This window comes from Lytechinus pictus, chromosome 11 (genome assembly GCF_037042905.1).
Source record: "Lytechinus pictus isolate F3 Inbred chromosome 11, Lp3.0, whole genome shotgun sequence".
NCBI lineage: Eukaryota > Metazoa > Echinodermata > Echinoidea > Temnopleuroida > Toxopneustidae > Lytechinus > Lytechinus pictus.
In genome coordinates, this window is record NC_087255.1 from 23,524,232 (window position 1) to 23,539,422 (window position 15,191).

General features: G+C 38.4%; 1 protein-coding gene across 2 annotated transcripts in view; it reads right to left on the bottom strand.

The window, feature by feature from the left end:
* Positions 1-15,191, bottom strand: part of LOC129271043 (SERPINE1 mRNA-binding protein 1-like) — a 22,703-nt gene continuing 7,512 nt past the window's right edge. Inside the window, exons 2-6 of one of the 2 annotated variants that reach the window (XM_054908391.2) lie at positions 11,574-11,946; positions 10,497-10,571; positions 7,862-7,951; positions 7,103-7,328; positions 1-5,956 (exon numbers count right to left, since the gene is read on the bottom strand). In XM_054908391.2, coding sequence (XP_054764366.2) covers positions 5,615-5,956; positions 7,103-7,328; positions 7,862-7,951; positions 10,497-10,571; positions 11,574-11,946 — 1,106 coding nt within the window. In that variant the 3' untranslated portion in view covers positions 1-5,614. The remainder of the gene's footprint in view (positions 5,957-7,102; positions 7,329-7,861; positions 7,952-10,496; positions 10,572-11,573; positions 11,947-15,191) is intronic. The other variant, XM_054908392.2, reaches the window with a different exon arrangement.

The window sequence follows — 15,191 nt, forward strand, 5'->3', positions numbered from 1 at the left end:
TATTTTGAAATGTTTTAGTTTTATTTTTTTCATCTCATCTTGTAAATACTTTTTTTTCTTTCTCTCATAAAAGTCAGATGTTGGGATTTTCATTTCAACACAATAAAAGGATTATGTAACAAGGGATATATTACATAGTGAGTGTGCTGTAGTTTGGTACAAGACCAGCGCTACTGAAGAAAAACATAAGGACAGTCAGTTCAAACACAGGTAGCAGGCAATCTCTATTGTGCTGGAGCACTGTAACAATTATCATCAAGAACCTATCACATATTGCCATCTACTGATATCTTTCATCAGGTCCTTCAAACATTTTCTTGGGGGGAAGATGGTGTCGGACACGAGTACCAACAAAATTTCGCTGATATTGCTTTTCTACATTTGCTTACTAAAATGTCAACCGATCACCCAGGTAAACATGACATCTAGTATAGAAGGATGCGGAGAGCAAAAGCAAAGACAGATGACCAGACTTACTAGAGAAATCTAGTGTATCAATTGAGAGATTACTTACACGAGTGCAAGTACATCTAGTTTGCACCTTGTACATTTCTACGTTCTCAATATTCAGCAGAGGCAACAGTTCTACGCATAAAGTACAGCATTGCCTCATTGCATAGCAATTGTGGAAGCAGGGAAAGAATGTCCCTGAAGAATGTTGTCTGTAGAAATGCTACATACATACATCTAGTTACTGATGGGCACACCAACGAAATAGACTCCAAACCGATGGATGAATGAGATGCCATTCAACATAACGTTATAGATACCGATAGGTCTGGAGTCGTTACGTTTGTGTGACTGGAGCACGAGACTGAAAATTCACTTGATAGTTGTTATACAGTGCTTTGGCTCAACAAATAATTTCTTCACAATTTAGAGTGACTTGAAAATTATGTATAATCGTGTCATCTTCTATCAAAATTTCAGAGGTTATGGGAGTGTACCGGTAGAGCATCTCATTTGATTACAGGGATGTGAATATATAAACAGGTGGAAAAACTCATGCAGAGAAACTGGAAGCTAGACATAGTTAATTGCATCATATAAATGGCATTTCATGGAAAAGTTTTCAGTGATTTTCACAGACTGTTTGACTTGCAGCCAATCAGATCAAAGGATTTGCAGTAGCTTTCAACTGTCGGTGAAAATCATTGACTATCAGTTCCATGAAATGCTCTCCAGGTTGGTTGGCAGTTGGGTGAAGGAGTCAGAAGGACATAGGGAGAATTAACTTTGTCACATGACCATGTGGACGGTTTCGCAAATGATCCCTACACGAAGATAGTCTCGACCCCATCCAATGGTGAATAAAAAAAAAGTATTTTGGAAATACTATCCCAAAGTAATCGTTAATACCAAATATGCACCATGTCTGAGCAATCCTAATATTACTTGCGACACCCTTTTTCGCAACTGCTCAACGAGTCATTTTGGTATCGTTGGGAATGCAGTGACAGAGACCGAGTTTGGCGCAACATGGCCTTAAGGTTCGCGGACACGTCATAAAAAAAAGGTGTTTACATGGGATGCAACAGAAGACTTAGAACAGCTAAATAGATCCTGGTGGGTGTTTCATAAAGCTGTTTTTAAGTTAAGAGCGACTTTAAGAACGACTGGTGAACCTTTCTTATGTGCTAAATAATCACCAATTAACATAATGGTGAACCGTCATTTACCATAAGAAAGGATCACCAGTCATTGTTAAAGTCGCTCTTAACTTACGAACAGCTTTATGAAACGGTCTCCAGCTCCCATATCCTTCTGACAGTCACTCACACCACCCTCGTCTAGGTGATTTAGAGTCTTCCTCGTACTAAACGGGGAAAGGATAGTTATGAGATTTATCGATGAAAAGAATACAAAGAACTCATTAAAAAAAAAGGGAAAATCTCAAGAATATAAAAAAGCTTGGCTACTAACAAATTCAAATAGCAAAGATTCACACTTTGCAAGAATCATTAATTTAAACAGATTCCAGAGCTGCCAACATTTAAAAGACAAAGTAAAAAGAAGTAACCTAGGAGCTCAAAAGTCACAATTCTGAGATAAAAGTTATATAATTCATACCTGCCACACGGTATTATAAATTTCTGAGAAGAGGTAATGTATAACATGCACAATGCGCATGAATGCCAACCCTACAGGATGGTTGTCAGGTATATTAATCCAGGGTGTTACATAACAATTGTGAAGCACTAGCTTGCCTAGTCAGGCAAGTACATGTTGTCACTGTGTAATGCATTACTACGCGGGTATTAAATGCATATACCTATTCTACCTCAGAAGCGTAATGGTGTAATTTGACATGAAAATCGTATATATTATGACCTTTTTTTTAATAGCTGGCAGCTCTGAGATTCACACTCACATATATAAATTCATAAACATGACAGGAACAGATGTGGTAGCCCAAGCAGTAATACCCCTCTTGGAGGCCTTTTCATAAAGGTGCTTGTTAGTTACGCACAGCTTACCAATTACTGGTGATCCTTTCTTGTGCGTTATGATATACACTAAATTGTAACTAGTATGTATTTAGCTCCCAAGAAAGGATTACCAGTCATTTGTGACTTACAAACAGCTTTATGAAATACACACAGGGTAAATAATATAATAATGGTTGGAATATGAGATCACCTAATAATCATTTATCAACATGAAATAATTCAAACCTTGCTTTATCATATTGCAATTATACTCTTGTATGACAAGAATAACAAATCTATCAGACATGAGGTGCAGATGTGCGTTAAAGGGGATGATGATGGATCTTTTGGTGGAGTAAAGGGTTTACAAAACAAAAGTTGCCAAGTTAATTTTTGTTGTGGTTGTCTTATAGTGCATTAACTTCTGTTTCCTAAGCACCAGCTTCTTGTGATGAACCATGTACTGGCCAAACCTTTCCCATTTACGGTTACTTCTCCAAAATAGCAATACAGGTGAGCCAAAACTACATTTTTTAAGATGATATTTTCACCTTAGTTCCAATATTTTTTTGCATGTGCAAGTGGATACAGAGAAAAAAAAATCATGCAGCTCGAATAGTACATGTAAAATATCTAAGCTTGCACAATTCTCTTGACCAAGTTCATAAAAAAAATGCTGTTGGAAACTGCAATCAACGTAAACAAAATAGTCCCAAACTTGGCCTCTGATTCCCTTTCAAATGAAAAATATATTCTTCCAACATGGAATATGGACAATGTCACAAAAAGGAGCATTATACACACTTTGCAACACAGGTATAGATGGAATTCATTTCATATTAACAAGAAATAAACATGTGAAGTTATTAATCATTACTACCACCATAACTAGGAGTAAGCAGAAGAAAAGTACACAGCCGTGAGATAGGAGACTTCGGGGGCATGGCAAAAGATTGAAATCAATAATAATTCTAGTTCCCCTATAATTGGATTGCAAACTTGCAACCGAGCAGTAACCTGCCATTTGCAAAAGAATATGTGGCATTAACTGTATATTTGCAATCAAGTGCAAGTATATTTTGAACACGTTGTCTCCCAATCAGCTGACAAATTTGAGAACAAATGGAATAGAAGATTAACTGCCTCAAGCAAGCTAATTAAAATAATTTGTCATTTAATGATGTAAAAAATGTACATGGATGATACTAGAAATGGCATGCAAATGAAACTTAATAATCTATGACAACCCCATCATCTCTCCCTAAAATCATTGGTCAAACATTAACTCTGTACAAACTTTATCTTCAGAGAAAACGTACACAAAAGGTTTCTCCTCAGATAATTGGCATTATACATAATTCATATCTTCCCCTTGGGTATTATCAAAACCGTGTACTTGAACAAAAATTTATTCAAGTTATACGAACAAGGCATATAGCAGCAATAATTCAACGCAGACCATTATTGTTTTCATTGGAATACTCATAGTTCATCTTTCATATCGTGCCTTACATCCGTCGGCAAGTCTATCATCCAACATCAATGTCAATAAGACTACAAAAGCTATTCGAAATTTCTTAGTACTTCTTTAATAAACAATTCTCACAGATTTTTTTTTTTTCAAATGTCTTTTAAATGCTTACTTTTAGCATCAAATACAAATTGTATATATATTTTTTCCATTATGAAAATTGAATTATTTTGTTTCCAAGCTTCTCCTTCAAGGAGTTATCAAAAAGATGCATTGAGCAGCCAAGGCACCCCGTCTTCTATTTCTTGATCTGTGCTTTTTCTGCATCAAATATTTTCCTTTTGTAATTATCCACTTTCTATTCATTCATTCAAGCAAACACTGCCATGCCGTAAAGAGGTTATTATTCCCTTCAAACAAGAACCTGAAGTTGCTGAACTTGGGGTAGAGGTACGTTACCAACGCTTTCTCAGTACATGTGTTAGCAATCACAAACCTAACCATCCAATATATTAAAGAGTTTTATCATTATCTTCAACATTCCCTTCTGTGGCCATTCAAATTTTCTTCTTCCCTTTCCTCACTTGCAGAAAATAATAGAATTGCATTGCAGATTGACTGATAACATTAATTCCTTTGTACAGTACAATATCTTCCTTCCACAAACAACCCATGACCCCTTCTTACACTGGAGTTGTGATTGATACAATCGATCTCTACTAGCTATTGAAATCCATCGATGTTTGTATAGCAAATGTATAAAACTTCCCTCTGGAAACAACGATAAATGCATATATAGTATATAGTATATAGACACTGAACTGACATGTTAGTAGTTGTTGGTTTGCTATGGTTGTGATTAATTGGATCAAACACAACTCTTTGTGAGATGGTGTCCTGGTCTGACAGCCAAAGAAATAATACTAGTATCATAATGCAGAATTCATGGTACATCATTACGATTCAAGTTCACACATGTAAGGATAATGGCATACCGAACGCAGTACCATGACAATATTCCCTTGCCAATGTGTCTTACGGCCATTGAGTGGACACGCACATAAAATTAGAAAATAGTGAAAACATCTTTCTTCAGATGCAAGCATTGTGCATTATGAACTCCATACAAAAGCTCTTTAAACAATTATTTTCTCTGATTCATGTCGTTTTCACCTTCAAACGTAAAAAGGGGAATCTTTATCCGCGTGATTCTGTCCAATAATAATGCATTCTCCTAAACATTAGCATGGCACACATTGCAACTGTATGCTGCTTCAAATCTTATCTTGGTACATAGCTACTCAAAACAGATCAGTTGGAAGAAGACAATTCAAAAAGACCGATGATGAATAAAAAAGATAATATACATTACTTTTTTAATCTGTAATGTTCAACAGAAATGTTCTCTTTTGATGGTAAAAAAATGTAATTACAAGCTCCGTCTTGAGCTACATCATAAAAGAAATAAGGGCTATCATATTGCCATGGGGTAGATAGGAGTCAGCTGGGTCAAAATAAGGAACCTACAACTGTTCATTGCCATTATACCCCACATGTAGTATAACGCAACCTCACAGAGCGTGATCTCCAAAAAACAACACCTGTGTTTAACTGCAGGTGAAAAATATTTATACGAAAGGGAATAAATTACACAGCACATTATTCTCTCTTCACTTCTTGTGTTGTTACCAACCGTGCGTTTCTTGCACCCTCTTTACTTCGAAAGGGAGGGGAATTCCTCCTCATTGTCAACGGCGATGGCCGACTCGTCGCGGTATCTCCCACCGCGTCCGCCACGGCCTCCACGTGACATGCGGTCTCCGCCACGTCCGCGACCACCACCACGGTCTCCACCACGATCTCCGCCACGGTCTCCACCACGGTCTCCGCCACGGTCTCCGCCGCGTTCTCCACCCGCTCCGCGCCCACCCGCTCCGCGCCCACCTCTCCTTGCACCGCGGCCTCGCCCACCTGGGGTTTGGTCAGAGAAGGTGATGTTGATCAGTCCGGAGGCATCCTGCTTGGTGTGGTGATCCTTTTGGTAGAGATTTTCAGGCTGGAGACAAAGAACAAGGGTGTCAAGGATAAGGATTTTGAATGAAAAAATTCATCCCAGATATCCAGACTAGGTACATGTACTACTACTGTGTATTTAGCTCCGATGGGCACATGGATCATAATTTTCCGATACAAGATTCCTTGACAAGCACCGGAAATGCCTCTCATAATGATGGCTTTTAATGGCCAAGTATGTACTTCTATCTCGTTACAGTTATACCTTGGTATTGCTTCAGACACTGTCAGGCCAAGGAAAACTAGAATACTAAAATGATGGGTGAAATATACAAAGTGGTACATGTCTGGTGGTATGGAAAATACATATTCTACTCTGAGTAACGGACGACACCTGTTACAAGGGGAACATCTAGCACCAGTCATTACTTTTCAATTTGTTTTACCAGGGCACCCGAATTGGAAAAACGATGATTGCATTTGATGTATTCCATTGTTTCGGATTGCTTTCTGAACTAATCAATATACAATTTTGAAAACACACCACAAAATTGTAACTTTTATAGCAATATGGTATATCTTATGCCAATGGAAAATCCAAGAAGAATTTATCGCTTTTCCTAACCCCGACTTTGGAAATTTTTTTTTTAGTTAATTGATCTAAGGCAGGGGAATGTTGGTATTGAGCATTTGTGCTTCCTTGACGATAAAAAAAAAAGGTCCCCAACTCTCCATCTAAATTTTATTAACCATGAACCAATAACTGAACAAAAATGTTAAATTTGTGGGAATTCATGTTCACCATCACATCCCTATCAATATGACAAGTGAAATTATAGTATCCTTTTTTTGCATTTTTTTATCTACTCAATTTTCTACAACAATTAACAGCTTAGGGTTGGCGATTTCCAAAGAAATTGAGGTATTTCCCGTTCAGGTGGGAAATATCCCGAAAAATTTCTAAATGCTGGGAAGTTATTAAGATGTACAGGGAAATGGCAGAATATGCTTGGAAAAAGGCAATCCATGAAAATATTTTAGTATAGTTTGTAGTATTTCCATATTTTCCCCATTTTTCCCAAAAGTGATCAAGAGGTAATTTACCACCAGTAATTCCCACTCTAGCCAACCCCATTCCAGCAACTTGTAGAGATCCTACTTCATGAAATAAAATGAAAAATGGGGGTACCTTTTCGCTGTCATCCTTGGTCGCTTCCTTCTTGAGAACGTAGGTCTGTTTCCATTGCGAGTTATCTTCACCTTCGCCAGCTCGCCGTAAATTGAATTCGGTTTTGACACGTTCCTTGGAGACCATAGCCTTGTATTCATCCAGGGTCATCTCGTCCTTTTCCGGTTCCTTTTCCTCTCCATCCTCCGGCGCACCTTCGTTCTCTTCGCCTTCCTTGGGAGTAGTCCTAGAACGGGCAATAAAAACGAGTATAACAACAGGACCAGGGAATGCTCCATGAAGCTCGATTCAAATTTATGCTCGACCAGATTAACGACTTGATCGCGTTCTTACCCTAAATGAGATGTCCTATAATTTATTTGATTTTAACAATGTAATTCCTGCAACATCTGATCAATTAAAAAATAAAACAATTTTAGCTGCTTGTTGACAAGAATTTTATCTACAGGCACCAGCAAGTATCAAGACAGTGATTTTTGTTAACAGCTGTTTGTTTGTTAAAAATCCTATCTAATCAAACATTGACAAGACACAATAATGAACCCCCTCATTTGTTAACCTTTTTTCACTCCAGTAGTTTTAACTAGTTTATATTTTAGAGTAAATAAATAAATAAATAAAAGGGGAAACTAATGCAGAATCTGCCCTTTAATATACAAAAGGTATTTTTTATAATATGGCCGTAAAATATGGCAAAAGTAGTAATGACTACATTTGTCTGAAAAGTGGTAGGTCCCTCGTTGGGATAGTTGTTCTTACGTTGGGGCATTTTCCGATTGTTCACCGTCAGCAGGTTGGTTCCATTCTTGCGTATTGCCTTCCTCGCTTGTGTTCGAAGTGTTCAGATCCCTACAAGAAAATTTACAAAAGGATTGAATGGTTATAATAATCTATTCCTCGCTTGTGTTCGAAGTGTTCAGATCCCTACAAGAAAATTTACAAAAGGATTGAATGGTTATAATAATTTATTCCTCGCTTGTGTTCGAAGTGTTCAGATCCCTACGAGAAAATTTACAAAAGGATTGAATGGTTTTTTGTTTTAAAACGTTTTTTCAATGAATGATGCAATTTCATGTAAATCAATGAAACTATACACTACTGACACTAAATACAGTATGATTTAAGCTCTTGATGTTTTAAATAAGAGATGACCACTATTTTGTTAATGAATTTCCAACAGAAAAGTTCATATTTCCTCCAAAATTACTAAATCATGGAAATTGAATGCCTACAAAAAAAGAACACTTAGTAAGTTGACACTTTATTCCTACTACATGTATACATGTAGTCCCAAGGTATATTGAGTCTTGTCAATCGGGGGGGGGGGGGAGAAGAATTCACACAATGGAAGAAATTGACATACATGGGGTTTCAAAGCTTAATTTCATTACCGGTAAATCAATATGCTTTGTTTCATTTGAATCAATTATACCAATTTTAGTGCATGAAATACAAACTCAATTCAAATCTATAAATAAAGCCCTTGAACTACTTATCTTTTTAATTAAGGAATTCTGATCAAATGTAAAAGTATTAAAAAAATCAGTAGGCCTATAGAATGTTTTTTTTAACCCTAATGAGACGTGGGGGGCTGATTCAGCCCCCCCCCTCGTAATTTTTCGCGATAAATCCAAATTTTTTTTAATGCGTCACTCACAGACTTTCCTTTTTTTTAGTCTAACGCTACTTATGAGACCAAAATCGCGACCCCCTGGTATGCGGTTCCGAAATCATGCAACATTTTAAGTGCATGCAGACCCAAAATTGCTCAAAAACGTCAATTTGTGTAGTGTACAAATCCAATGCAAATACTGTTTTTAGCCAAAATTCATTAAATGTGTCATTATTTTTCCTTTTACCGAATAAAACAATTAATTTCACCTTGTTTATGGTCAAAATATATTCCCAATTTCCTATTTTTAGATTATGCCATGGGTAATGCGCGTGCCAATTTTCGTTGTGATCCCGCGATCGAAGGGCCCAGATCATAAGGGGGAGGGGGGCCTTCAGTCTTCTTAGGAAATGAAATAGCCCAGTCTATTTAGGTTACCGGTAATGTTTTTTTATATTTCTTATGTATAGATTTTTAAAACTTTTTTTATTACTAATAGAAATTTTGACAATCATTAACAATAAGTACAAATAATGATACAGATACAAATTTTGGCAAGAACTCACATTGGGTTTATACATGAAATTATGTATTTGAGCAATTCGGGATCTGATAATATGCACTTGTGGTGTATATCATAACTGCACACCCATGCATGCATCCAAAAAATAGTCTAGAACGATACGTCGTGGCCCTGTCGTGTTTATGGATTTATCATAGAAAGTTTTAGGGGGCCATTAAGGTCCCCTGGAATTGTTAGGGTTAAGGTTTGCTAGCTGATTATCTTACACTGTTTAAAGTACTTTTCTTCATCTTTACAAAGCACAAAGTTTTACCGCTTTTGTGTGTACATGTACGGTGTACCTCAAGAGTATGATGTCAGGTTTACAGTCTATTTGTAAAATATCATTGTGCTTGTGCAACACTTCCATTTCATTCAAGTACTTCTTTAACATGTATTTGAGCTCATTTAAAAATAGTGTTTTTTTCCCTGTCCAAAAAGTGAGCACAACACTCAGATGTTTGTTAAAATGATATTCTTAATGTGGATTGGATCATTGATGTGCACAATTGAACAGGGAGAAGAGGAACAAGACAAAGCAATGGAGAAAAAAAGAATAAAGGGGGAAAGAGAAAGAGGAGAAAAGGAGTGGTGTTGAAAAAGAGTTTTAGTTGGAAGGAAATAATACACCATTTAATAAAAAACGGTATTAAAAAACAACATTCATCTAAAATCACATCCATGCAAATTTATAACACACAAGTCTATACGGTGTTTTAAAACAGTTTTTTTTATTAAAAAAAGGGTGTTTTAAAACGCGTTTTAAAACATGTATTAAAACACGCCGTTTAAAACGCGTCAACCCTGTGGCCAAGTTTCATGAACTAGGTCCATATACTTTCTAAGTTATGCTGTCATTTCAAAAACTTAACCTTCGGTTAAGATTTGGTGTTGACGCCGCCGCCGTCGAAAAAGCGGCACCTAGTCTCACTCTGCTTCGCAGGTGAGACAAAAATGATTCCAAGCATATATCCCAAATTTGTGAAGCAGTTAGGCCAGGGTTACACATCCCCCTCTCAAATCTCACTTTTCGAGACAAAGTTTATAAAGAGCACTTGGTTTAAAGTTAGTTATAGTAGTTCAAAACTGCCCCCTCCCCCTTTCTGCAATGTAGTTTGTATTGTGAGATTTGCTACTTATCATGAAGGTCATTCAATCTTGAGCAGAAATGGGAGTGTTGTGAAAGTCATAAAAAGGGAAGCGAGAAAGGTAGGACTTACTTGACATCGTCCTTGATATTTCCCCAGTTGTGGGAGCCGCTTCCTTCCCTCTTGTCCTGGCCTTTGAACGAGCTGCTGGGAGACCAAGACACGAACCAATTGGATGCAGGCGTACATTGAGAGGGTATGTTACACCAGGGCGGGATGGGCCATGGACAGGTTTAACAAACCACAGGGTGGAATAGGAGAAAAATATCATGCATGCACAGGGGATAACAAGAAGCAAATAGAGGGGAGGGAGGGGAGGAAAGAGCAATAAAATATAATAAACAAATAAGCAAATAAACCAAGGGTGAGGGACAGACTAGTAGAATGATATAATTTTTTTTGCCTGTAATAATGACATGTACTGAGCAACAAGTTGGAAGGAACAATTAAATACATGAAATAAAAATACATGTAGGATACAAGAAGATTGCAAAAAAAAAGGCAGATATCACAGATTATACAAAAACAATCAGAAAAAAAAAATCAATTTCTAAGCTAATACTAATGCAGCAGTCATATTTCCTCAACGGCGAGTAAAATACAGCCATTTTATTCATTTTTATTCAAACCAACTTTGTGTAAATGTAGCTGATACAAAAAATGTTTAACGGCTGTTTTTGACCGTAGGTGAAATGTGACTGCGCCATTAGTAATGCAAAGGAATGGTAACATTTACAGAGTACATGTACATAGATGGAAAGTGACAGCTGTTACATGAATAAATGATTCTTTACAATATAAATTGATCTTTGATCGACGAACTGATACCAAGTAACAAACTTATGGGCCATTACATGTAGGTTCAATTTCAAGTGTGCGCATGTACTGAATATTTAGGTGAACATGAGTGGGGTGGCATTGTACAATGTACTAGTGCAACGTTCTTTGTGAAATCTAGCTGACAGAAACAGAATGAAAATCATCATAATCAATAATTTCACAACATATCTCATCCATAAACCCAATAAAATATACTTCCCTAAAAAGCTACCAGTTGGCTAATTTGAATAATTGAATTGGCGATAGGTTGGGCAATGATGCATGTAATTCCTGTAATTCCCTTTACAAGTTCCTATAAGGCAAACATACCTCTTGTCCGATCCGCTATGCCTATCAAACTCTCTCTTCCGATAATCAGATGATCCTCCTCGTCCACTGAATCCTCCACGTCCACCACGAGGGCCTCCTCTGCCCCTACCCCTGCCTCTGTACGGTCTGTCTCCTTGGTAGTCTCCACGTGGGGGTCTATCCCCTTGGAAATCACGGGGTGGCCTGTCCCCACCGCTACTCCTGTACTCTGAAGGTGCTTGGTTCTCCTGGTTTTCTAGGTGGCTGTCTTGCCCCTCTGACCTTCTGTTGTTGTTGTTTCTCCTGTAGTTGGGTCTGTCCTGGTTGCCTCCGCGACCCCCTCTTCCACCTCTCCTTCCAGTGTCCGGGCGATCACTCCTTTCAGGCCTAGTGTCTTCATGGAAGAAGAACAAAACCAAATATTGTATATATAGGGACAGTGATTTTCCTTCTTAGAAAATCTTCAATTCGGTTTCAGCATGTCTGAAAACAGAAATTCCATTTCCCCATAGACTTTGTGTACATGAAAAAGTGACAATTCCGTTGAAAATCAATATGCAATGAGTATCGATGTCAAAATGCCCACGCTGGTCAAACTTTGTATCTGCCACTGTACTAACTATGTTTGAAAATCGAGAAGATTCGAGTAAAAAAACTATTCAAAGAAACATAATTAACATCAATACATCTTCACCTTTCACATTATTTTGTGGTTAAATGAGATTTTATCTCTGAATTGGGGACTTTTTGGACATCGTTTTGAGCAGTCGACGACTTTCGCCTATCCTCCATTTCGGATTTGAGGAATACCTCGATGTGATATTATGATCGAACGCAGAGGGCAGCAACACACGGCCGCGTTTCTGCCTTTATGCGGACGCGAGTGTAAACTAATTTTGATACGATTGAGATTGAGAGGCTCCAGTGCAGTCACGATGTGTGGATTGTCATGATTGTTGTAGCAAATTGAGATCGTGTTTTTTTGACCAGTTGATATTCATATTTCGTTGAGGATTTGGAAGTAATATCTGTTGCTATTCTGTGCATTTTGAGAAAAAATATGTTTTCCATGATTTTCCGCTTAAAAAGCCACTGTCCCTACTTGTAAAGGAGGCATATTGGCTTGAACTGGACAACCCTGTCTTGATGAATGAATAAAAACAAATAACTGCTCCTCAAAAAATACCCAGTTATGCCTGTGCAAGCTGGTTGGAAAGGGGGGGGGGGGGATGTTGTGGGATCTATGGGTGCTTATGCAGTTTTGCACCTGCCTACTTCAAGACTTTCCCAACCAGTAATTGTTCGCAAATGTTATAGCAAGTCCCTCAATCACATTTCAACTAAGGTCAATGTACCCACCGCTTTTCAGAATATCGCCATTGGCTCTATTTCGGTTGGATCTTGAGGTCATTGTTGAATTTTCATTCAGACATTTCTTTGCTTGGCTTTGCCATAGGGCCTAATTAGTTTTAATATTAACTGAAATCAGTGACCAAAAGGATCAGCCTGCGGCAGCCCACCCATTTGTTTGCATAATTTTGGTGGCTAACTTCAGTCCATATCAAAACAGCAAATCCAACTCCAAGCAAAGCAAAGTCTTGACTGATAAATCTGCTGTTTCGTGTGAGTTTTTCAACATTTTCTGATTTTTTGGGGTCCTCCTACACAGACGGATGATGCCCATTCGGCTCGTAATGGTGGAGCAAACAACCTGCGCTTGACTACAGCGTCTATGGAGAACGGATGCGTTTTTGCACCCTTCTCGATAACTCCTAAATTATGCTGTTTGACGGGGGAAAAAGGGAAGAAATAATAAAGATAAATTTATATCAAATACGATCAGCTTACTACCTTTCTGAAAAATATGCTGGAAAATAGCGAATTTTGAGGACAAACAGATCGGGAACAGCCAGGTTAGCTGTGCTGATGGCGATCAAGCAAACAAAGAACCTGGCTGACCCTGATCTGTTTGTCATCAAAATTATTTTCGGACAGGTGGTAAGCTGATTATATTTGATATAAATTTTTCTTGATATTTCTTCCTTTTTCCCCCATCAAAAAGCAAAATTAAGGAGTAATAGAGGAGGGTGCAAAAGCACCTTTCTCCACAGACGCTGTAGTTAAGCGGCGGTTGTTTGCTCCACCATTACGAACGAGCCCGATGACCATCATCGGTCTATTGACGGAGGGGATGGGAGCAAGATGAAGTCTCAGCGGAGCATATCCCTGACAGAAATAGACCTATTTATCGGTCTAAGCAATGTCTGGCTGTGTGAGAATTCACACGATGACATCGACATCGATACAGCCATTCCCGATTGCGATGTTTGGAAAAGCGGTGGGTAGACTAGGTCTAGTCTTGATCTTAACTGACCGTGAAGTGATTGAGAGACTTGCTATGCTATATTATTTTTGAACAATTACTGATGGGGAAATTCTCTTGAATTCAGCCAGTGCGAAACTCCATTAGTGCTAGACCAAAAGCTTCAGTCTCTGTTATATTGGTTGTTCGGCTGAACTCCATTGGCTCCACTCACCAATTACAGAGACCGAAGTTCTAATTCGATCTGTACAGGGGCTCAATGGCCATACATGTATGTGTATGTAGAGTATTATTTTCGGATAAACCAGGGAAGTGGGAGTTGCGCCACAGCCGAACTTCCGAAGTCACATTCCCCCCCCCCCCTGTTTTGGTGCATTTCTGGCCAAAACAGAATACTTATTTTGATCCAGTTATTTCGTATAGACCTAGACTCTATGGCCCGAATTCACAAAGGCGGTTTTGAATACCCACGGTTGAATCCATGGTTTATGCAGATTTCCTGTATAAAATACGCTTAATTTATCGCATATCGGGCGTGTGTATAAAAAATGTCCAATGCTGATGCGCGCTTTTGTCAGTGCGCCAAGTTGAGGTCTGCACGAAGAACTTTCCCCATAGGCACACAGTAGACGGATTCCCTGCACGCTGATTGGCTGATCGCGCGACCCTCTTCCCTTCCTCGCCCAGCGCTGTGTGTGAGAATCTTTACACCGCGCGATCGGCTGACTCACGGAGCACAACACTCTGTCGGGTAAAGATGCCAGCGTGTAGATTTCGGGCGCATGTTCGGATGATATCGGCACTTCGGCAGGCAGTGTCCGAAATCTAAGCAAAACATGTGGTTTTCATCGGGTTACGCAAGGCCGAAGGTCGCTTGCATAAATTGTATTTGCATAGAGTACAGTGCACAGCGTATTTATAAAGTACATGTATACTTGTCTGTATTGAATTCTGCGTTGCCCCCGCGATAGATGAATTTCCTGGTAGACTGCCTTATGATTAGATGCTCGGCGCAGACTTCATAAATTAACTTTGTTTTTTAATAGAATCATTTGATGTTATAAAAGAGTGTATTTGTAGGATGTTTGAACCCTGAAAGGCAGTACATTACTACATTTTATTAGAGCATATTATAAGTTGTATTTTCTGTGTGCTTACGAGAATTCATGTACTTGTGACACTTTGTCTGGAGTGTGGGAGTGCTTCTAGACTAGCATGAGTCTACCCAGTTGTATGGACAGGTTGTGTGTCCGGACGATCAATTTTAGAAAGTCATTTGGAAAAATTTACAAGCGAAGTTTCATCAATTTTTAGTA